This window comes from Phaenicophaeus curvirostris, chromosome 4 (genome assembly GCF_032191515.1).
Source record: "Phaenicophaeus curvirostris isolate KB17595 chromosome 4, BPBGC_Pcur_1.0, whole genome shotgun sequence".
In the NCBI taxonomy this organism is placed as follows: domain Eukaryota; kingdom Metazoa; phylum Chordata; class Aves; order Cuculiformes; family Cuculidae; genus Phaenicophaeus; species Phaenicophaeus curvirostris.
In genome coordinates this window covers 17,410,297-17,433,555 of record NC_091395.1, presented here as the reverse complement: position 1 = coordinate 17,433,555, position 23,259 = coordinate 17,410,297, and the positions used below count along the sequence as shown (strand labels likewise).

The 23,259-nt window shown below is 44.4% G+C and overlaps 1 protein-coding gene across 1 annotated transcript; it reads left to right on the top strand.

The window, feature by feature from the left end:
• The first annotated feature begins 568 nt into the window (after positions 1-568).
• On the top strand, positions 569-23,150 carry LOC138719865 (glycerol-3-phosphate acyltransferase 3). Its single transcript, XM_069855398.1, has 12 exons — positions 569-749; positions 10,534-10,606; positions 15,791-16,061; positions 16,687-16,761; positions 17,321-17,410; positions 17,628-17,721; positions 18,094-18,209; positions 19,653-19,708; positions 20,183-20,268; positions 20,643-20,771; positions 21,236-21,315; positions 22,026-23,150. The coding sequence occupies exons 1-12, from the start codon at positions 606-608 to the stop codon at positions 22,150-22,152; spliced, it is 1,341 nt and encodes a 446-aa protein (XP_069711499.1). The 5' UTR covers positions 569-605; the 3' UTR covers positions 22,153-23,150.
• Positions 23,151-23,259: the final 109 nt, after the last annotated feature.

Here is a 23,259-nt window from a genome sequence, read left to right as displayed (position 1 = left end):
GACCTGCTCTCCAGCCCCCTCACCAGCTTTGTTGCTCTTCTCTGGGGCGGGGCCTTAGGGTGGAGCGGGACAGGGCTTTGCGGGGTTAGCAGGGCAGAGTGCGGGGAGAGGATGGAGCGGGCGGGGCATAGAGGGGCGTGGCTTAGCAGGGGCGTGGCTTAGCGGATGGGGCGTGGCTTGGGGACAGGGGAGGTGGCCTGGGGAGGGGCGTGGTTTAGCCCGGAGAGGCGTGGCCTAGCGGGGAGGGGGGACGGGAGCGGGCAGGACGGAGCAGGCACGGGAGGGGCGTGGGTTATCGGGGCGTGGCCTAGTGAAGGGGCGTGGCTTAGAGGGACAGGGCCTAGCGAGGAGGGGCCATGGCCTAGAGGAGCGGGGAGGGGGCGTGGCCTAAGGAAGGGGCGTGGTTTATATGGGGCGTGGCTTAGCAGCGCCGGTGCCTGGCGGGGTTGTGGCCTAGAGGAATGGGCGAGGCTTAGTGGGAGAGGGCCTAGAGAGGAGGGGGCGTGGCCAAGAGCAGGGGGCGTGGCTTACAGACGATTTCTCGGGGCGGGGCGTGTCGGGCGCGGGGCTTTAGGGCGCGGCGGCGGCGGCGGCCCCCGCGGGCCATGGAGGACGCGGCGTGGGTGGCGGCGCGGGCGGGCGCGGTGTGGGTGGCGCTGGTGCTCGCCCTCATCGTGGTGCCCTCGGCGCTGGGCGTCTCGCTGGGCATCTCCGAGGCGTACATGTGGGTCCTGGTGAAGACGCTGGAGGTACGCGGGGCCGCCGGGGGCGGGTGGGGTGTGTGGGGGGGGGGCGGTGTCGGTCACCTGCCCCGGCCCGAGGGGAGCGGGGCAAGCGTTGTTGCCGTTGGGGGCCCTGCGGCCGCCTGGCACGGAGTGGGGGGCAGCACTCGGTCCCTCCGGGGTTTGGAGGGGAATCCGGGGGAGGAGCGGCCGGAGGCGCTCGGTCTGCTCAGCCCGGAGGAGGGAGACCTCATCGCTGCTGCTGCTGCCTCGCAAGGGGGGGCCCGAGGCCCCATCCCTGGGGGTGTCCAGGGCCGAGCGACCCGGTCTGGTGGGAGGTGTCCCGGCCCGGGGTAGGGGGATGGAACTGGATGGGCTTGGAGGGCCCTTCCGACCCAAACCCTTCCAGGATTCTATTTTATCTCTCTGGGTTTCGAAGAGAAGCCGTATGAGGAGCAGGTGAAGTCCCGTGGTCTGTTCAGCCTGGAGGAGTCTGAGGGGAGACCTGCCTGCAGTCTGCAGCTTCCTCAGGAGGAGGAGCTGGTCTCTCCTCTCTAGTGACCTGTGGTAGGATCTGAGGGAACGGCAGGAAGATGAGCCAGGGGAGGCCTGAGTCGGACATGGGGAAAAGGTTCTTCCCCCAGAGGGTGGTGGAGCACTGGAACAGCTCCCCGGGAAAGCAGCCGCGGCTCCAAGCCTGACGACATTCCAGAAGCATTTGTACAAGGCCCTCGGACACACGGTGCGAACGTTGGGGTTGTCCTGGGCAGGGACGAGAGCGGGACTCGATGATCCCTGTGGGTCCCTTCCATCTCGAGACACCTGGTGATTCTGTGGCTTTTCCTGCCCCAAAGGCACTACCTGGGGAAGCCTCTGTCCCCCTGGCCCACCTGGGGGAGTGAGAGCAGTGAAGGAGAGGGAGTTCCTTCTGTCCAGTCTGGTATCATCTGTACGTCTGGGGTTCAAGCTCTTAGGCAGAAGCCTAAGTCTGTGTGAGTTTAGTGGTAGAGATACAAGAAGTAGTAACTGTTACAAAAAATGGAATATTTTAAGCTGAAGTTAATTCATCCCAGTAACTATTTTACTTCGAAAGTTAGACAGAATGTCCCTCTGATAATGTGCTTTTTTTTAATAGTGTGTTTTTAATAGATGATAATGTCTTGCGTTCGGTATGATCTGTGCTGAACAGATGTGTCTTTTCTCTATAATCTCCTCTGTTTGCAGTCTTTCCCCATCTCAAATGTAAGGTCAGGCAAAGCTGGAGCCAGGACTGAAATAGCAAGAGTTTTGACTGCTGTGATGTTCATAATAACTGATAAAGGATGCTTGCTTTCTAAAACTCCAGAATGAGTCTTGGAGAGTTTATTTGCTGGAGTCTTTGGTATCAGCACTGCGGGCTCTGATGTGTGCTCCTTGAATCTGCAGTAGTGCAAAATAAACCTTGTTACCTGAGGCTGTACTGTGTCCTGGGTGTGGTTGTCTCTGCTCGGTGCCAGCTGTTCCCCACCTGAGGGAAGCAGTGCAGGGTCATGCTCTGGGAGTATGGAAATGCGTGGCAGCGTGCCTGGCACCTGCAACATCGAGTGCCAGGAGTGCTGATGCTGAGGGATGCGAGCTACCATCTGTTGAGTGTGTCCAGCACCTTAGCTGCCATCTTCCCCCAAATTCTGTGGGAAGATAAGCTTCTCGCAAAGGCCCTGTTTTCTGGACAGGACATAGTTCATGTGTGTATGAAAATGTTCCTTCTAAACCTCATAGTGGTGGTGAGGAAGAGTCTTTTGGAATGGCTGTTGGAAATGATCTGGTTTAAATCTTTATTATACTTTTTCTGAGGAAGAGAGGAACCACAGAATCGCTGAATGTCCTGAGTTGGAAGGGACCCACAAGGATCATTGAGTCCAGCTCCTATCCCTGCACAGGTCAACCCCAGCATTCACACCATGTATATTAGGGCCTTGTCCAAGTCATTCTTGAATGTTGTCAGGCTTGGTGCCATGACTGCTTTCTTTGGGAGCCTGTTCCAGTGCTCCACCACAGAGTGAAGAACCTTTTCCTAACATCCAACTTAAACCTCTCTTTGCCATTCCATTGAGTCCTGTCATTGGTCACCAGAGGGGAGGGATGAATACCTGCTCCTACTCCTCCCTTTGCGAGGAAGCTGTAGACTACAGTGAGGTCTACCCTCAGTCTCCTTCTCCAGGCTAAACAGCTCATGTACTGTTAGCAGATCCTCATATGACTTCCCCTCTAAACACTTCACCAACAAACAGTTGTGAGGAGGAAAAGTAAAAGGCTACAAGGCATAGTCTGTAGCAATGCAGTATACATCCATATGTGACTATGGAAAGTAGGTCTTGTCTAATTTCATCTTGTTTTATGAGGTTTTCAGTCAAACTTTGCTTATGTACTTCATTGCCTTCAAGATCCTGGGTGCTTTGCTAATAAAAATGGCATCTGTTAACTACATCTTTAGTTAAAATGTCTTAAGTTTTTTTGGTAGAGTGAACCCCCTTGAAGTACTTGGTAGGACCCTGAATGGTATGAGGACAGCTGTTAAGTGTAGGGGATGCAGTTGTTGCTGGAAAGGAAATTTTTACATAGCAGAAGCTGAGGAGGTAAAGGTCACAGTGACTAGAGGGAGCAATCCAGATAGCCTAGTAAGATAGTCTTGTTTGGATGAGTTGCCTTCATCTGTGATTAAGTACAATGTACATTCTTTATTCTTAGATCGTTAATCATTGTTTTTTAGTGTCATCAAATATTGCGATAAGAAGTGACTTCAGATGTCTTGGGCAGAAGCATGGAGAAGCAGCTGATGGCGTTTTGTGGATGGTGACTTGTTAGGCATCAGAAGACCTCTTACTCTTAGCCTAAGGGAGGAAATAATGACTTGTTTTGAGACTTGCCATTACTTTTGCATTAAATACTTTTTGGAAATATGTGCCATTTGTTATATAATATATATATTATGTCAATACATAATTATATAATATATAAATATTACAGATGTGTAAGTAAAAGCCAGTGACAAATTGTGAAGTGTTCTGAGAAGTGTGGTAAATTGGACTTGCTACAGGAGAGTAAGGAAGCTCAAGCCACCAAGATAATCCACTTATCTCAACTTGGCCTTGCCTTGCCTGTGAATTCTTTGTATTCTTAGAATACCTGCATTGGGAGAATCTCTGAAAGAAAGTGTTTTGTTTTGAAATGTTTCCTGTTCCTTGGCTCACAAGTCTGTCTTGGCCAGTGGCCTGGCAGAGTCAGGCTAGTAGTCTGCTAGCCAGCTATGTTAGCAATGGAAAATGCTAAATACATAGCTGCTAGCCTTGTGCCTGGAGTCTCAAACTTCCTGGGCTGTTGAATTGGGTGTGCAGGCTTTCGGCTGAGAAGCAGTAGTCTGTTTTGTGGCTAAGTTGAGTCATAGGATGCTGCAGTCTCTGATGGCTGAGACCTTTCCTAGCACAGTAGTTAATTCTAATGGCTTTCAGCCGTTAACCTCCCAGTTGATTCCCCTTGTCACTTTGCAGGAGAGTGGTCTCTTGGGCCTGCAGCATGCTCAGTTAGCATGGCACTACTGCTTATGCTTTTCTTTTTTGCCTCTTTGATAGGGTAGATCGCAGGAACTGTCTGCAAAGTGGTGGCTGTTCGTGAACCCCCACTGAATACCAAGCTGCTCTCTGGCTTTGCCAGTTTATACATCACAAGTTTACACTGTGAGGGAATGCAAGACCGTGTGGTTTGTTTTTCTACAGAGCATATATGGTCAAGTAACAATATGTGCTTTTTAAAAGCTAATCTGCTGTGAGGGCCCAAGTCTATCAATTCAGGCACCCTAGTCCAGGACGAAGTAGATGGAGCATCTGCAGTTCTCTGTGGCATGTCTGCTGGTTCACTCTCATGTCAGATGAAACAAGGCATATAAAAATGAATCTGTGGTCAGTTGTCATCTAGGCTGTGGCATGGAGAGAGGTGAGGATGATAGTGGGCTTCTGCTTAAATTATTTCCTGCCAATAAAAATAAATCTGTTCCTGTGTCAGAGGGGCAGAAGCTTGATCCCAGTGCTGCAAGCAAGGCCCAAGAAAAGGGGGAGGGGGAAGATTCTCTTAAGTACAAAGTGTTCTTGTACTCTGACTATCTGACATTACTGACAATGGAGATCAGTTGGTGCACAATAGCTTTTTCTTTGTGCTGGGCTGCCTCAGCAAGGCACATACTCCTAAGCAAAAGGCAGGACATGTGGACAGTGGTGGTGAAGATTTGCTTCTGTTGTGTTGTGGGTTACATTTGACCCTGAAGTACTGCACTAGGAATGACCAGCTGTACATATTTTTTCATATGTGATTACGTTTCTTTCCTGTATGGTAAAGTGAAAAAGAGCAGAAAATCATGAGCAGCTATATTAGTGTGCAGCACAGCAAGCAGACTACTTGCTGTTAGAAAACCTGCTTTCACCATCATGTCTGTATTCCTTGAAGTAAATTTCTTTACTGTCTTCTGAATTGCCTTACCAAACTAAGCAAACTTTTAGGAAACAGCTCACTTTCTTCTGCCCGTGGCTTCCCTTTCTGTGTAAGCAGAAGGATCTCTGCACCATTCTGAGCGTGTATTTTTTAAATGTAGGATTACTGCTACAAAAGTATTTCCAGCAACTGTTTGCTCCTGCAAGCAGCTGGTCTGGGCTAGTTGCCTGCCAGGCTGATGCTTGTGAAATCACTTGCTATAGATATCTTCTTTTATTCCTGAAATGCTGAGGACTGCTTCTTGTGATCATCAGAGTGCTGTTTTTCAAAAATTTAAACATTAAATGTTTAAATATTTAAACAGATAGCTCCCAGGTTTTTATTTAGTGTGTCTTTACCCCTTGGCGTTGCTTTTCATTTGTCTTGGAGCTTATAAAAGAGACAACAGACTACTGAGTTGGGGTTGATAAGGCACCTACAAGTACGCCATTTGAGCTGTCTTGCCAAGCAGTGGAGAAATCCAGCCTTGCAGAAAGTGATTTATATTTCATTAGGGCCCATAGAGCAGCCAGTTCCTATCAGTTTGTAGAAAACCTGGAGGACTAGTTTAGATTTGGCAGTAGTGAGGAGCCCCCTGAGTGCTGGTATCTGCCTGACAAATTGTAGTTCACCTTGTTAAGAACTAGTTCCCATACCCTGTTTTTTGTTGGTGTGTGGTGGGTTTTTTGTTTTTTGGGTTTTTGTTTGTTTGTTTTTTCCCTCTTTCCAGTCTGCTGTTTCCTTTGGGATGTGCCTAACTCCCTGAGACACTCGGATTGTCTTGTCAGCAGCACTCTGGCCTAGACTGCCCTGCTTGCTCTTTCTAATAGCAAAGCTGCTCTTGTCTTTTTAAACTGTGTTGTGTGTAGCTTGTGAAATATTAAGAAATGACCTAACCTGAGGGAAGCCAAGTTATTGGGTCACACTTGTGTTAAGAAACAGCCTTGCTTCAAACTAATATTGCTTTATCGTGTATTTTGGGCTAATAGTTTGTTGATGGCTGCAAGCAGGTTGAACGTACACCCATGTCCCCTGTCCCCAATCTCTTGAGACTCTGATTGTAGGGCCTGCAGTTAGCACAGAAAGCATTTATTGTGTGGTTGCTTTTGTTGTTTCTGCTATAATGCATAACAGATGCTTGAAGTCACAGGTGTTTTTCCCCACATCCTATAACTGTTCCATCTGGGTTTAATAGCAGCCCCTCCTAATAAAAGCAATTTCTAACAGCTTATTATGCTGCCCTGCTGGGTGCATGCTTTTGCTAACCAAGGATGTACGTTATTTGGTAGCTAAGAGGTGGTGCCAAAGGTACTTGTACTTCCTTTACAGATGATCCTGGCGATGTAAATGGGCGTGAACTTGTGAATATTATACCTGTACGGGAAAAACAACCTTTCAGTATGTGTGGTCAAACTGTAGGTGGTGGCTGGGCAGGGTAGGTGGGATAGACTATGATCCTAGGTCCTTTCTTTCCCAAGTATGCTGGGCTGCAGCTTCTTCCTGTGAGCCACCATCAAGATTGCATGTGGTGCTGGGTGAAAGGGTGAGGGAGGCAAGACGAGCGGGTGTGAGCTAATAAATAAGTGAATCATTGTGGGTTTCTGACTGTTTCTTCTTTTTTAACTTGCTGGCCTCTGAAGCCAGCTTTGCTGACTAATGTCGTCAGGCAGTGTCAGTGAAGGATTCTGCTTAATTAGTATCCTTCAAGGGCTGCTAGGCAGAGGAGAAATGGAAATGTGGTATCTTCAGACTGTGCCTTATGCGATGAAGGCTCCAAGTTACTTTGTCCTGAGCCATTTGAATACCAAAATTTTAAAGTCAGACCTGTAGTGGTGTTTGTGTAGCTTCTGTGATAATGCTGCTTTCTAACTTTACGTGTTAGTTCAATGGGTAGCCCCTGCTATAGAACTGTTTTTAAGCTGTCCAGGAGTGTGGTGATGTATACTCACTCCCTAAAACTGCTTTAGGGATCCCTGCTAAAGACTTAGGTCTGCACCGAGGTACTTGAGACTGCCTGCTCATGAGCTGGGAGAAATCACTGTCATTTATGTTGCTGTTACTGGTAGGTGATGTATCCAGAAGACTTGCCAGTCTGCTTTTTGCTCATCTTGGGAGTACAATGGAGGCTATGGCTTATAATTTTGTGTATAAGCTATCAAAAATCATGAAGCAAACACAATATTTTCCACTCTGTGGGATGGATCAGCTTATGTTGTGATAGCTTTTTGTAGTATAAGCTGATCTTTAGTGTAAGAATGACAATGGATAGTGCAAATCCTTAGCTAGCAGGAAGGAAGTGAAATTACTTGCAGTGCTGCACGTAGTATCTCTTTTGTTTTTCAAACTGGACATAAATAGGCTTTTCACTCATCAGAGTTCAAATTTTGGCTTTGATAGTGCCTTTATTTGAGGTGCTTGAGAATAAGTGGAAGGATTAGATTAAGTTAAATAAAAATGTCTTGTTGCTGGAACATATGTAGTTTTGGAAATATGGGTTGATGTGGAAAAAAAGCTGGTGTAGAGGACTTAACTGGCTTGCCGTAGCACCTGGTAAGACATGAGCCCTTACGAATGTCCAAAGGCTCATGACCAGAGGGGTGGAGCTGGTCTTTTCCTTGCTGGTTTCATGAAGCATACTTAAATACCCTGTGAGATCTGGCACCAAAAGTAAGACTGCCTCAACTAGCTTGTGGAGCACAAGTCAGCTGTCCTCTGGAATGCTCTGTGCAACGTTTGCTATGCTGATATCATACGTGTGGTGTTGTTCCCATCTCCTGGAAAGGCATGGGTAGAGGGCAAAGGGAGCTATCCTTGTCTCCAATATCTTCCAGGTGGGTTATTGCCGCTTTCTGGAGTTAGCTAAACCTGTGGACCAAGGGTCAGACTGTGAAAGCAGGAAGGTACTTTTCTGAATATGCTAGATAAATGCATCTAAGCAGTAGAAACTTACTTGGGTTATATGACCTTGCAATTTCTCTGCTTTGGGAAGAGTTCACTGCCTCCTTTGCTTAGCAAAATCATAGAATAGTTTGGGTTGGAAGGGACATTGAAGATGATCTAGTTCCAAAACGTCAAAAGATACTTCAGTGTAGTAGGATGTTACAAGCTTTTGAGCATTACAAAGGCATGTCTTAATAGCCTGTGTCCTCATGGCTTGTGCTGAGGCTCAAACTTTTTGACGCTGTCTAGCATGAACTTATAACTCAGGGATTTCTTTGACACGAGCAACAAGAAGGGAGCGTTTCATGTTCTTTCTGAACACCAAACAAACTATTACCCCAGGTTTTGCAAAGCGAAAGGTGGCAGTGCTATGTTTTAGTTACCCATTTGAGAAGATATGGAAGGTGAAGTGACTTATGTGCTTACAGAGATTTTCATTTGTTGAATACAGTGTTCAAGTCTAGTCAGAGAGTGATTGTGACAATGTATTTGCTGGTCTGTCTGTACCCCCAAATCCATTACTTAGTAGAAGTGTAGAAATTGAGGTGTTGTGGATGGTTTCTTCTTTGAGCCATGTTTCATTTTGGTATTTCCCAGAGCTTTTATGGTCTCAGCAATGAGGGTGATGTGTAGCCGGAAAGTACTGAGTTGCTCCTACAGGTAAAACCAGTTTCTGAAGCGGATATTGCCTTAGCAGCAGCAGAACTGAGAAAACAAATGAAAATATTGGCAGAATAGGTTGTGTTTCAGTGAGACCTGATACAGTAAGCTGTCATGCCTGTTCATGGGAAGTTATATGGTGGAGATGATACCATGAGTCAGTATACTCGCCTCTCAAAAAGGAACTGTGTCTCCAAATGCCCCACAGCTCTGTTGGAGGGAAGAGGTGGAAACTGCATGGTTTAGTATTAGTCTGGGTCCTTTCTGTGCAAACCAGCGAGTGCCATCTGTACGCTGTTAAAACAGAGTATGTTTTGATAGTGCTTAAGGACTAGAGAATAAGTTGTTAAGGTTTGAACAGGATAATATCCTGATCTTTTCATGCAAACTCATTTCTACCAAGTCACCTGTCTTAGAAACACCTATTGGAACAGTCTTGCTAGAAATAGGATTAAGTCTCCCGGGGGAGGAATAACAGGGAGCCACAAACTCAGTCCTCCTCAGCTGAGCTTTTGATCCCTTCACAAAGCTGCCATGTAGGGGAAGGAAGGATTCGGGCCAGAAAGGCTACCCTGTCATTATGGGCAGACTTAGGGGTGACAAAGGGGTTATCGTTAACGTAGTAAAAATGAAGTCTGACATAGGAGGCAGAAGGGCTGTTTAAAAGCACTGTATGGAGTAGAGTTAGTTGAAGGTCAGGTAAGCCTTTTGGCCCAGGAACAAGTTAAACTGGCTCCAGCCCATCAGTGTTGGGACTGAGAGGAAGTGGTGTGATATCCCAGTGGTTCTGACATGAGGGCTTGCAGGGAGCAGAGCTGCTGGAAACCTTTCGACGCTTTTTGGGAAGCAGAACTGACTTTACTACTTACTTTATTGTCATTCTACCAGCCTGCCTACTAGAAAAGAGCAGGTTAATCCCAGTGAGCTAGTAGCCCTTCTCAAGGGCAGAGTTCTCTGCAACTGTATACGAAAGCCTGTGATTTGACCTATTCCTCTTCTGCTCAGAGCTTTAAAGTACCTCAAAATGAGCAGTTGCAGAGGCAAGGGAAATCTCTTTTGTTCAGCTTGGAAAAATCCGGGGTGCAGTCCTCTTTGAACCGAGACTGAGCATGAATGAGACTTCCTATGACTGCAAATGCTGGTTTAGTTTTTAGTGGAATGAGCTGTGTTCAGGCCTCAGTTTTGCTTAACACAGTTAAGACATTTTTTTTCTGTAGTATGATGAAACTACTGTGAAAGAAGAAAAGCTGAGTTGTGGTATGTCTCTCAGCTGTGTAAACACGTGTGTATGCTCACTAGCTGTTGTCTAGCTCAGCTCCTGGACCTTCCCCTGTGGCCATGACTTGGTGGATGATCTGCAAGTAGCAAGGCTGACAGAGGCCTCTCAGGCTCTTGGTGTCGTTGTCTGAACTGCAACTCAAGCATCTGTGAAGCACCAAGTTGGCTCTCCAGACATTGGCAAGCAGTTGGGAAATACTGACTAACGCTGAATGGGTTTTTTTTTTTTTTTGGTGATTAAATACACTGAGGCACTGTTTCTTTTGAGGGAACTGTGTATGGGTTTGTGGACACGTCCCAGGAAACATGCGTAATGGTTAGGTGGTAAAGATACTCTTTGAAAATCACAGGCTGATTAACTTCTGATTTTTATATAATTTTTCTGAAGTGAGTACTACATTTATGAAATTCATGTTTTCTTTCTCTTCAACAGTGGGCCACTATACGGTTAGAAAAAGGTGTCAAAAAGCCACAGCCAGATATCCTAAGGACTCCTGCTGCTAATGGTAAGAGCTTGAGGTAAAGCCAAATTTCTAGGACTCATTTTCTGTGGTGGGAGAACTGAGTCCTTTTCAAATAGAGAAGTTGGATGTGTTCATGAGAGAACAGGAGAAGAGGTGGGGTGGTTACAAGCTAACTGTTAGATCTAATTGTTTTGCAATGCTGACACAAGAACTGTTTCTGCAGAATGAAGTGCTTATTTTCTGGCTTGTTCTGAGTGGTTGAAACAAATCAATGGATTAGGAGAGGAAGGGTAGGAAATTACTTTGTTTTGTTAAACTTAATGTGTAGTTTAAAATGAAGCCTGTCCTCAGCTGAGGGCTCCTTTTGAGTTGCAATATGAGCTTGATTGTCTTGAAATCTGTCTTTAGGTCACTGCTTGCTGGGCTGCTAGCCAACTATCTCAGTCCAAACAGCATCAGAATATGCGTAATAATCTGAAGAGGTTTAGTGGACAGAACTTTTCTTTCCCAAACTCAGTGCTTTTTCTGTTATAGGACTGCTGGACGGAAGTGTATGGTGTCATACTTGTTTCCTTTTTTGAGTCTGCTCCTGTTCAGCTCATGCCCCTGGGACTTACCTCAGTGTTTGCTAGACGAATGTCTTGCACTCATCTGTAGAAAGACAGATGAAGAGTTGCTTCATATTTCTTCCTTTAGCCTGATTTTGAAATTGGTTCTTCTAGTAAATCTTAACCCGTAATGTGTGTGTCATGGTAGGCTCTACTAGGTCAGAGTTGGCTGTAAGACTTTAGCTCTGTAAACGCAGTGAGAGCAGTCTTAGTTTGACCACAGAACAGAAGGCTGGTTCCTGACTGCCTCAGTATTGCTATTGACTTGCTTGTGTTTGGCAGTGACTAACAGCTGTACCAGCATTTTGTGTTCCCTCATTAGGCAGTGCAGCTGGGAATGGGACCAGATTGCCAGTTTAGCAGACAAGTCAGTTGTTACCTGATTCTACAAATTAGTTCATGCGAACATGATGCAGTAAAGGGGACTGAACTGCTAAACTGGTTGTGCTTCATCTCCCAGGGAGTATCCTTATTAATACTGTAAATGCTTGCATTGTACTGTCTGCAGACCAGATGTGAAACAGGCTCCAGTGCTAGCAGGTCATTTCAGTTAGCATGTGTAGTAGTAAACAGGAGGCACTGCATGGCAGCTTTGAAAACAGGTTAACGTTTTTCTTATTTCATTACTGACTTGTCAAGTGGCTGAGAAAGTATGTCCTTTATCACTCACCAGTGTCCTGAAAGTTGTGTTTTTTTTCTTGAGGGTGGGGCAAAGGCAAGGTGAGTAATCCTTCTAAATAATGTTAGTGCGCTGATATCTGTGTTTCAGAGGTTGTCAGTGATGCAGCAAAATATCCTTTTTCTTCCTGTAAGGGTGATTGTGTCCCATCTCTTCATAGGTCAGTGAGAGGACAAGTGATCCAACTGTGCTGCTTTAGCCATGCAATAGGAGGTTTTGTCATCTCAGACATCTGATTATTCTGGCATGTAGTTTTTTCTTCTGTAGAAAAGAAAGGGAGAGAGGGCTCAGCTAGCAGATCATGTTCTATAAGCTATCTTTCCATACAACTATAAGTACCTATTCTCCCTCTATATGTGACTAAGGGGTGTGTAGTGCTAATAGGTGTTGCAGTTCAGAACCTCCATTAACCTGGGTGCACTGCACTGTCTAGAGCATTAGTGGTAGTAAAAATGGCCTGGGGTAATTCATATAGATGATTGCATGCAGGCTGTGTTCAGGCTGTCTTGTGGATAGGGATAAACATTGACAATGGTGGCCTGAAACAATCTTTGTTGTCCTTTTGCATTTAAAATTAAAATTAAGGCCTTTCCCCACTATAGGTGGCTCTTACTGCAGCAAGCTGGAATCTAAGTATTTCTTACTTGAGAAGGTATAAAGAGCAAGGAGATACAGAGTCTGCAGTGCCAAGCTGTGCTCTGTATGTTGCTCTTGGGAGTTTTTTAAGCACAGGACTAATTGACCTGCAATCAGGAGTCTTGAGTTCCTGTATGTGGATGAAAGTAGCTGAGGGTCAGGAAAAGGTGCAGGTCTAACAGTGCAGCGTATAAGTTGGCATCCCCTGATGTGACAGAACATTAGTAGATGGAAAGGCTCAATTGCCTAACATGGTATTTACTGAGGGAGGAGAAATTCCTGGTGATAATGAATTACGGAGTAGCTGATTAAACAGGGTAAAGGTAAGTGTCTTTGTGTGTGTATGCATATGCTTGTTAAGAGGAATGTGTAGCACCTGTTTCATCTCTTCTGACCATCCAGTCCTTGCTAAGAGGTGAGTTAGGATGGAAGGGAGCATTGCAGAAACACGTGAAAGGGCAAGCTTTCCTGTTCTCAGGCAGAGTAAAAATTGTCCTCCCTAAAGACTTTAAAATCCACTGTCCCTCAGTCTGAGGGACAAGAGACCATGGCTGAGGAGACGCCGCCTTTCTCTGCAGTCCTTATCCAGTGTATTTCACCATCTGTTGGCAGAAATGGCATCCAGTGCCCCTGTATTGATGGCATGATAAGGAATAGTTCCAAGAAAAATGTTGCCTGGTGTAGTTGCTGTGTAGAAAATTACCTGGTGCTGTCAACTCAGGGACCTCTGTTAGAGCACAGCATGTTTATGTGCTGGGCCTGATGGTACCTCTTGGTTGAACAGATGCTTGGAGTTTAGGTGTTTATCTCACTGCAGCTGAATAACCAGTGCTCAGCAGTGAGTGTGGGTGTTGGATGTGTTCAAAGGCAGTCTTCTTCAAGTTGGTGTGTTTAACTTAACAGCATTTTTGTATTTTTTAGTTTTTTGAAAGTCACATCCACTAACAGAAAAGCTTATGCAAATAATGTGACTAAGTAGATAGTGTCAAATTTGAGTCAGGTGTAATTAGCTGACTAGAGTATGTGAGCTGGAAGGCTTGGGGCTTGTGTTGTTGCACTGACTGAAGCAGTGGCTGCATCTTCTTTGATTGAAAATGATATTTTCTGTGTTCCTGTATAATGCTTTCTTTTAGCTGTCTTTGGCAAACTCAGCTCTGCCCATGGCTGAGGGATTAAAGGGCATTAAATGCTACTTCTGATTAAAAGAAGGGCAAGTACATCACCTCAGCAGCATGTGTTTAATTCTGTTCCTAGTACCATCAGGTGCTGCTGAGCCCTTGGCTCAGAGTAACTTTTCCAAAGGCTGTAAGGCAGCTTGCACGTGGGGGTGTCCTGTGACAATGATAGCACAAGCTGGTGAGGCAAGACATCACAGTCATGCTATCTCAGCTGTGCCAGCAGTGTTAAACGTGAATATGGGGCTGGTTTCAGCCAAGAAGTAGGTGCCAGGGAAGCGAAATGCTTGGCTGATGCTGAACTATGGGCTGGGTAAGAAGGAAGTGTTCCCAGTTGTTCTTGGAACTGGAGAGAAGAGTGGTACTTGTGTGATGGGTGTCATAGAGAGTTCTCTTGGCCAGTTTCTTGGCTACAGCCTGTCTCCTACCCCAGCAGCAGCATGGAGCAGGCAGGTTGGGGTGACTCACTTAGTCTTAAATGTCTTACAGCTTAGAGATTTAAGGGACTTTTCAAGAGGAAAATTGAACCACAAACTAGAGCTCTAGTTTGGGTTAAAAATATGGCAGAAGTGTAGTCCATCCTGATAAAGGTTTGATGTGATGCTCGTTTGTATAATTTGGATCCTGCAGGGCCTGTGAATGTTTGGGTGTGCCATGCTAATGATTTTTATCTATAGGTAAATGATAAAACCATGCACTGAGATGATCTGTTGGTGGAATTGTAAGTTGTGGCTGCCAGGTTCAGAACAGAATATGTTAATAGGTTTTATTGTAGTGTGACATCTCTATGTTGTTCTTTAATGTTTACCTCAGTGATTTGTGGGACTTGGAGCGTCTTGTGTTATCCCATATGCATGCTACAGTGCATAACGAGGACTTCTTCATGACACTTGTAATTTAAATGTTGCATGTGATTTTCACAGGAAATATATTCAGAGTTTTTCTGCTGGCAAGACTTCCCTGATGTGGATTTCCACACTTAGAGATGTGTATTTGTGGGAAAGTGCCTAGTAGCTTGGAACAGTTGGATGCTTCCTGCTTTCCCATTTTTTTATCTCAACATGGAAGCAGAAAGATTATGCAATTAGTCAGAGAGTGTCTGACAGCGGCAACCTGAACTTGGACCTCTGTAATCCTAGTTGAATGTCTCAGGGGATAGTTGTTCTGGTTAAATGTTTATTCTGGATTTCTTTAGTCATCAGTTTCTGGAGCCAGACTTGTTTATCAGAAAGCAGCTACTTGATCTTTATATTTAGCTTGCACAATTTTTGCTTGCATTTGAAAGCTCTAGTGAGAAATTAGTTAGGCCTATTTCTTACTTACTTATCAGGTCATAAGTATTAAAAACGCAAAGGGAGGAGAGGAGGGAATACTTGCTATTTGTACTGTAATTCTGAACTCTCCAGGTTTCTTTTCTGTTGCCAAGCATTATGTGGGCAGAGTTCAAATGAAACAACTTAATGCTGAACTAAATTATATCAAGGCACCTCTAGGCACAACTGTCTTTGACTGTTCTTTGGAGGGTTTTTCTTTATTTGATTTAAGCTAAAATAAAAATGTGGTCCTGCCTGTGCTTATGGAAAATACTTGTGTTGTGAAGGTTCAAAGCTGGTCCATGCACAGATACCGGGTAGCTGTTGCAGTCTGGGGCTTTGGCATCTGGCAGAAGAGCATGTCACAGCTGCATGTGGCTGTGGGACACCGGAATGTCTGACCAGAGACAAGTCTAGGGAACAGGGAAGCCTCCATGGACGAGACTGAATGCCCCAAAATTCAGAGTATCAGGAGAAAGGAATGGAAAGGCCAAGGTCTTACTTAACTTCTTCTGGAAGCATAAGATGTGCTTGAATAAAGTTGCTGAGTTGAGGGCTTGTCAAATGGGTGGGAAAGGGTTTGCCTTCTTGCTCACCTTCTGTAGGCAACAGATGTCGATATGTTTGCTGCTTAACGTGTTTGTGAGGAAGGGGCAGCTAGAGCTGGCCTACTGAAGAATATGCTGTGTTCAACTACCCATCTTGTCTTGGTATCACAGGAGAGGATTTGACAGTAAAGGAGAGCAGCGAGTGATTTGGACTGTGACTTACTGTACAGAATTATTTCCTTATATAGTTAACCTTTTGTTTTGAAGGTATCATTGTGCGAGATGAAACACCTATGGAGAAAGAAATTGCACGTCTGCATCGAGTGGACTTTGAATTCTCTGACATATTCTACTTCTGCAGAAAAGGGTTTGAGGCCATTGTGGAAGATGAAGTGACCCAAAGGTTTTCCTCTGAAGAGCTGGTCTCCTGGAATCTCCTCACAAGGACTAATGTCAACTTCCACTATATCAGCCTAAGACTGACTATTGTATGGGTCATTGGGGTTATAGTGCGGTACTGCTTCCTGCTGCCCTTACGGTAAGCTCATGGGTACTAAGGGGTTTTGTCGGTCTGGGAACATGTAAATGTGTGTTGTCTTGGGAACTGTTTTTTAAACCAAAAGCAGCATTAGTAGATACAGAAGATGAGCCTGATTAAACTCTCCTCTCAATGGTTAAGAAGCCATTCAGTTCATTTTTGTCTTGCCGTTTACTGTGGAGAGTAAATTAGGGGTAGTGGTCATGCTTTCTGTGAATGCTTCCCCTAGGTCTTGTGCACTGCCAACATAAACGTAAGATGGGCCAACTCTAAAACTCCCATATGCATCAGGTTATCTGAATCTGCTGTCTTTGCTGGACCATGATTTTGAGCAGTGTGTCAGGAAGTCTCTCTTTCTTTGGAGGTGTTAAAAGTCTGCCTGGATGCATTCCTGTGCAACCTGCTGTAGGTGAACCTGCTTTCAGCAGTGGGGTTGGACTAGGTTATCTCCGGAGGACCTTTCCAACACCAACCATTCTGCAGCTCTGTGAATAACTGAGTTAGATAAGCTGATAGATCAGGTATCTGAGGAATAAATTCCTGCAATCCCTTCCCATTTTAAAGAGGAAAGATACTAAAATGAACAAAACTACTAGTTTTTGTTTAATGTCTGTTTTGTCTGTAGTTTTACCCTCGCTACCATTGGGATTACCTCGATGATTGTGGGGACAACAATGGTAGGACAGCTGCCAAACAGCAGGTAGGTACTGTGTGGTGTATAAGGGACAAACTTGCCAAGTTGCATGTGTGCAAACAGCTCAAGATTAGGACTGGACATATTTTACAAATGGTAGACTACTGGTAGTTTACCCACAAACTTGTGGCGTTGCTTTAGTGGCATTTTGAACTTGGGCTGAGGTGTGCTTCTTGCCAGCCTTGACACTGAGGTTGGTGATTTTCTGATTGGCTCCTCTTGCTGTAATGATAGACTCAATGGGAGCGTTGTAGGTGAGATAACACTGCTGGGATAAAAGTTACCCAGTGAGGAGATGACAGCCTTGCCTATGTACGTGAGACCAAGGGTATGACAGGACCAAGGGTTTGTTAGGAATGGTTGGACTTGATGATCTGGTGGGTCTCTTCCAACCTGGTTATTCTATGATTCTATGATTCTATGAGTGGCAGAGCTGGTAATATTCCTCTGTGCTCCAGAGTATCAGGCTGTAGAGAGCACAGAGTTGTGTTGAGTGGGCTGCAGAATATTGTGTGTGTGTCTAGCTGCTGTTCAGAATGCTGCAGATACTTGTGATCTCTTTCAGTATGAAAAACTATCTGAGTGAAGTGGTCCACCTCACGTGCTCCCGCATCCTCGTCAGAGCTCTGTCTGGTACTATCCATTACCATAACAAGTAAGTGAGCAGATGTTATGATAGCAAAACCATGTGTATTCTTCTACATATGTGAGTATCCTGTTTGATATGGGGCAGCTCTTTCCTGACCTGCCTTTCAGCCCAGACCATTCTGTGATTCTATGTTGACTCTCCTGAAACCTTTATGGAACTAAGGTATGTGTGTAACGTGATGTTTAGTGCACTAGCAGTCTAACAAAAAAATATGTAATTGCAGGGAGAACAAACCTCAGAAGGGAGGAATTTGTGTTGCCAACCACACATCACCAATAGATGCGATCATTTTGACAAACGATGGATGCTATGCGATGGTATGAGGAGATCCACAATGACCACAGCAGAGGGAGAGAAGGAAAGGGAGAGATTGTGGGATATTGGTTGTGGAGTTCAGTGCTTAACTCTTACAGCAGAGATGTCAGATTGGGCGCTAGTCGGTGGGGAGAAGTATAAACTGTGTTTAAGTTGGTCTACAATGCTAGGCTTTTCATCTGGTGAAATACGTGAGGTATGCTTCCTTGCATGCATTTAGATCCTTTCAAGTGAACGCATTTTAATATGTTTTGTGGACACTAGCCAATCCTGGCTTGCAGTTTCCAGTGCTTGTTTTTTTTTTGAGGGGGATGCAGAAAGGGAAGTTCTGCTTTTCAGGTGTCTCATGCTGTTGTGCCTCACTGGGCTTGCAGGTTGGCCAGGTTCACGGTGGACTGATGGGGGTGATTCAGAGAGCCACGGTCAAGGCCTGTCCTCACGTCTGGTTTGAGCGCTCGGAAATGAAAGACCGCCATCTAGTGACAAAAAGGTGAGGTGTGGGTTGGAGCCGGGAATTGCAGCACTCCTCTAACTCTGTACCCACCAAGAAGCCGCACTCGGGTAGATAATCCCTGAAGAGTTATCGAATAATCAGATACCCCGAGGAGCAGTTAAAGCTTTGGAAAGACAGAAGCACAAGAAGCTGATGAGGTTGCAAAGGGAAGGAACTTGGAACCTTAGGATCTTGGGGGAGGCAAAAGCCTAACCTGTGAAAACATCTTCTTTTTGCAGGTGGCGTATCTAGTTCTCTTATTCCAAGTGACTGCTGCTTATAAATGCTCATCACAGGAATATGAGTGATCTGTAACTCCATATTACTGTAGGCTGTGATGATGCAGGGTATGGCAAATCGGTAGGAGTGGAATTAATCAGAGGATAGTGAGTGGGAAGAGGGGTGTGTGGCAAACTGGGTCATTGAAAATGACCCGCATGTACCTGCTTGTATGGGCCTTGGTACAGTAGGCTGCTCAATGTCAGATTCCCAGATCACAACAAAAGGCTTGGAAAGCTTATACAGGATGAGATGGTTCAGACCAAAGATTCTGGTAAGGTCTAAGTTGCAGCAGACTGTCACAAAACTTCTCACTTGGGTAGCCATTGACATAATAAGTAATGTCTGATGAATTCGGATAGATATTTTAAAAGAGTATGAAGATACTTCAAATTCTGGGACTTTCTGTTGAAGAGAAATAAGGATTAAAAAAAATGGGCTTTCTGTGACACAAACTGTCTTGACTTCATTTATAATTGTGAGCCACTAAAAATAACAAGCTTTACTTGTTTGGGTGAGGAGCAAAAATGTCTCTATAAAACTGGGCTGCTTACAAAGGTGGTTTTCTGCAGAATGTCACCAAAGGTATATTCATGATCACACAAGTAAAGTGACAGAAACTCTTCCTAATTTTTAAAGGACTTTTAGGTCAATTTTGGCAGGTTAATTTCTTTACTGCCTCACTGGCCTCTGTACAGCAGGACAGCTTTGCCTAGTCGTTTGAGTTATTCAGGTATTGTGAACTGTAGGCATTTAGGAGTCCTCTCTCAAGAAATCTGTTAAGTAAGCACAGCCTGGATGGACCATTACATGTGACTGTTTTTTTCTTATGTGGGCAATTTCTTGCAAGTTGAGTTGATCAGGGTTAATTGAACTGACTTAATGACCTACATTTGTGGCTTCCCTGGCAGTCATTAGTAAAATAATATGAAGGGAAGATAACGGGATGTTGCCTCAGTGTAATGTATCAGGCTACTAAGGCATGGCTTGCGCAATGATTCAGGTCTGTCAGAAACAGCAGAGCAAGTTCAAATGACTGTCCAGTAAAAAGGCTTTGGTTTCAAATGAATGTGTTGTATGTAAAGTTATTTGTAATGCATCTGCCTTGGGAAAGAATAGTGGAAAGGAGATGGTTTTTAAGCTTTTCTTCTGCTTCCACAGACTCAGGGAACATGTGGCGGATAAAAGCAAGCTCCCAATCTTAATTTTCCCAGAAGGTAAGAAGCTGAACTGCTCCTTATCTCCATTCAGTGGACATGTCATCCCTGTTCTTTTTTCATGGCCTCTGGTGCTCAAATACTGGTGCTCATCTCTCTGGTGTAGATTTTAAGGCACTCCTATTTTTCACCTTAAACTTGAGATTGCACAATGACAGCACAGCACTGTCCTTGGCTGTTGGGTCTTGTGACAGAAGCTGTAGGCAGAGGAATGGGAAAATTTTCTTCTGCCATTTGAATGCCATTCACTGTCCTACAGGTCTAACCTTAGCCTTGTGGCTTTTGTCTCATGTTCTGGCTTAAGGGAGTAATTCACAAGACAAAGAATGAAAGCAAGCAGGGGAGAGATGCTTAACTCTCACACAAAGGGGCTGCATTTGCTCCTCAGTGGGCTTAAGACCTGTATGTTGATGTAGTGTTGCTACTGAAAAGTGCTAGGCTATGGGAAATGACTTTAGTTTCTCTTCTGGGCAGGCACCTGCATAAACAATACATCTGTGATGATGTTCAAGAAGGGGAGCTTTGAAATAGGAGGGACAATCTATCCTGTTGCAATCAAAGTAAGTGGAAACAGCTGGCTAGTGAATTTCTAAGTTTTGCTTCTGTTTTTTGTCAGTGTGGTAGGAAGCTGTCTCAGCCAGCCCTTCCCTGTGCTGGAGGGAAGAGAAGTGTTCAACTTGCAGCAGACTTAGCTCTTTTGGCTGTTCAGGCAAATGGGTGACATCTGCTGCTGGTTCTGTCATGTGCAAGCAGCACTAATAAGCACAGACTAGTTTTTCTACAGGCTCTTTCTAAGCCAAGTTGGGAGTTTTGTTAGTTGGGAGTTTTCTCTTACTCTGATATGTGACTGAAGGCATCCATTTTGAATCTGAGACAGGCTGTGATGGTCTGTGGGTGAAGTGGTTTATCATTTCTTCTTTGTGATCCCTTGCAGTATGATCCTCAGTTTGGAGATGCATTCTGGAACAGCAGCAAATACAACATTGTGAGCTATCTGCTGCGAATAATGACCAGCTGGGCCATTGTTTGCAATGTGTGGTACCTGCCGCCAATGGTTAGAAAGGTAATCCGGCATCTAGCTGACTGATCACTACATAAGAACCTTTCTGCAAGTGCCTAGTTTTACTTTATCTTTTCCTCCCAAACCCTTACCTGCTCCATGTTTCCAAATCAAAGTTTTATACTGGACTTCTTTTAGTGTTGAATTGGTATGATTGGACTTAGCATTTCCTCATGCAGCTTGGTACATCAACAGGGCATCAAATCTACAAAGGACAGCAGTAAATATGGTGTGAATATCAGTAGCAATCCTTCATCCTGTTAGAGCAAAATTTTCCCCTAATTTCAATGTGTTAGGGGAAAAATGAGCTAAATTATCACATCAAAACATCAGGTTGCATTGGCATGGTAAGGAATGGGTTGTTTGGCAGTGAGCTGATTAGATGAGGCAGCAAATGAAAAGCATTATGTAAGTCTGTTTCAAATTACTCCTCTCTGCTTTGATTTTGTTGAATTTGACACTTAAAGGAAGGAGAAGATGCTGTTCAGTTTGCCAACAGAGTGAAGTCAGCCATTGCTCGCCAAGGAGGACTGACTGAACTTCCCTGGTGAGTGATGCTATCCTTGTTAGACCTCATGGATCATTTGTTATGGATTGAGGGGTGTTTCCTTCCTTGGCTTTGTGACAGATAACATTCAACATAACTTTACTCCATTCAGGGGAAAAGGAGGGATTAACTTTGCATGCATGTATGTGTATATGAAAGGAAAAATTAAGACAGTCTTTGGAGCACCTAGTTCTCACGCAGTGAGTTTCATGTAAAGGTTTGATGCTTTTGAAGAGGAACCCTTCACAGTTGGGACTTACACTGAGATAAGGAGCAGAAGTGAAGTTACTTGGTGAAACGGATGAACAACAAAAAATAAAACATAGGCCTTGAGGCCTTCTGCTCTTTTTCATGTCCTAACTCTGTAAGAAGCAGCATAATGCCTAGATCACGTTGGACTGACTGAAACAAAGTGAGAGCAAGATTCTGATACAGAATTGACACATTCAGCTATAGGGCCTGATTGGCCCTCTGAATGATGTGAGCAAGAGACAGCTGTACTGTTGCACTGTATAAGCACAATGGCTGAAGATAAATGTTGTTTTAATAAACACACTTAAATGTCAATGTAGAGCTCCTGAAGAAAATCCTTAAAAACTTTTAGATTAAGGCTCTAGAGTTAACTAAGGTGTAGTTAGTATAATCCACAGTTTGATAACAATAGTGGTAACAATCCTGACAAGTTACTTTTCTCTCTTGCTCTGTTCCAGGGATGGAGGTCTGAAAAGAGCAAAAGTCAAAGATACTTTCAAAGAAGAACAGCAGAAAAACTACAGCAAGATGTTAGTGAGAAATGGATCAATAGGAAGTTTGTCTACAGGAACAGAGTCAGATTGAATTAGTTCTTGAAAGCTACTTTTGCACAACCAGCCTCAGCAGGAATAATGCTTTTTAATTAAAAAAAACCAACAAAAACTGGAGCAACAAAATCCTTGTCACATGTGTGCATATTCTCTGTATGGCTGGTGCAGAGCCTGCCAAGGGTAGCATCTTTGTATCTCTCCCTCCCTTTTCACTCCTTTTGCTCCCCTGCCCCTCCCCATCTTCACGTGATGATGCACTGCAGCTCCTGGTGTTTTGGAGCTGAATGTGTGGAGAGGTAAAGGCACAAAAGGCACCGTGTTTTTTCCAAGTTTGTAGGTACGAAGGGAACTAGACTAAACATGCTGTCAGGACACTGGTTGTGAAGATACCTCTTGTTCATGGTACTTGGAAGCTTTAAACATAACAATTTTCTTTTTCTTGTTGCTCACAGACTTTTAGTTGTAGATGACTTTCCATGTTCTAAGTTGTTGTCAGAACTGTAAGGCTGATTCTTGGTTAGCTTGTGCCTGAATGTGCAAGGGGGGAAGAAAAGCAAGGGCTACAGACCCTGAAGGATACAAAAGGACCTACTCTGCTATAAGTACAGTTCAAAAACTGAGGAATTTGGTGGCCTTATAACATGGTATTGCCTTTATTGAGAACTGCTACTTGAGGGGAGATATAAGGGGCTAGTCCTCGATCTCTTTCCATTGCTACTGTTGAAATGACTTTCTCGATCTGGAGCTGTAAAGGTAAAAAAAGTCAGCAGCTGGATAACATAGGCTATGACAGATGAATTTTTATGAAGTGGGTTTTCAAGTCTATCTGCAAAAAATAACTGCTGATGGCTTAAAGGTCTCAAGAGAGCTGCTCCAGAAATATATTTTTTGTTAGTCTGGGCTAGCAATAGCTATCACAACTGTAAACATAGGAACCATAAGTCACCTGTGATGCAAGATGTGGCATGTTCAAATACGCAATATATTGCTGTCTTAATGTAAAGAGAAATAAATTCTATATTTCTAATGGGTCATGTGTGGCATTTATATTCTTCTTTAAATGTGTGTAAATAAAAGTTCCTGAAAAATTAAAATTAGGGTCATAGAAACTTCAGTCATAGTGACATAAAGGACCAATTGT

Bases quoted from the DNA above. Each gene is read 5' to 3' on its own strand.
- LOC138719865 (XM_069855398.1), top strand. From the start codon at position 606: ATGGAGGACGCGGCGTGGGTGGCGGCGCGGGCGGGCGCGGTGTGGGTG. The intron at 16,762-17,320 runs GTAGGTACTGTG...GATCTCTTTCAG, and splicing joins GGACAGCTGCCAAACAGCAG to TATGAAAAACTATCTGAGTG. The intron at 20,772-21,235 runs GTAATCCGGCAT...TGACACTTAAAG, and splicing joins TGCCGCCAATGGTTAGAAAG to GAAGGAGAAGATGCTGTTCA.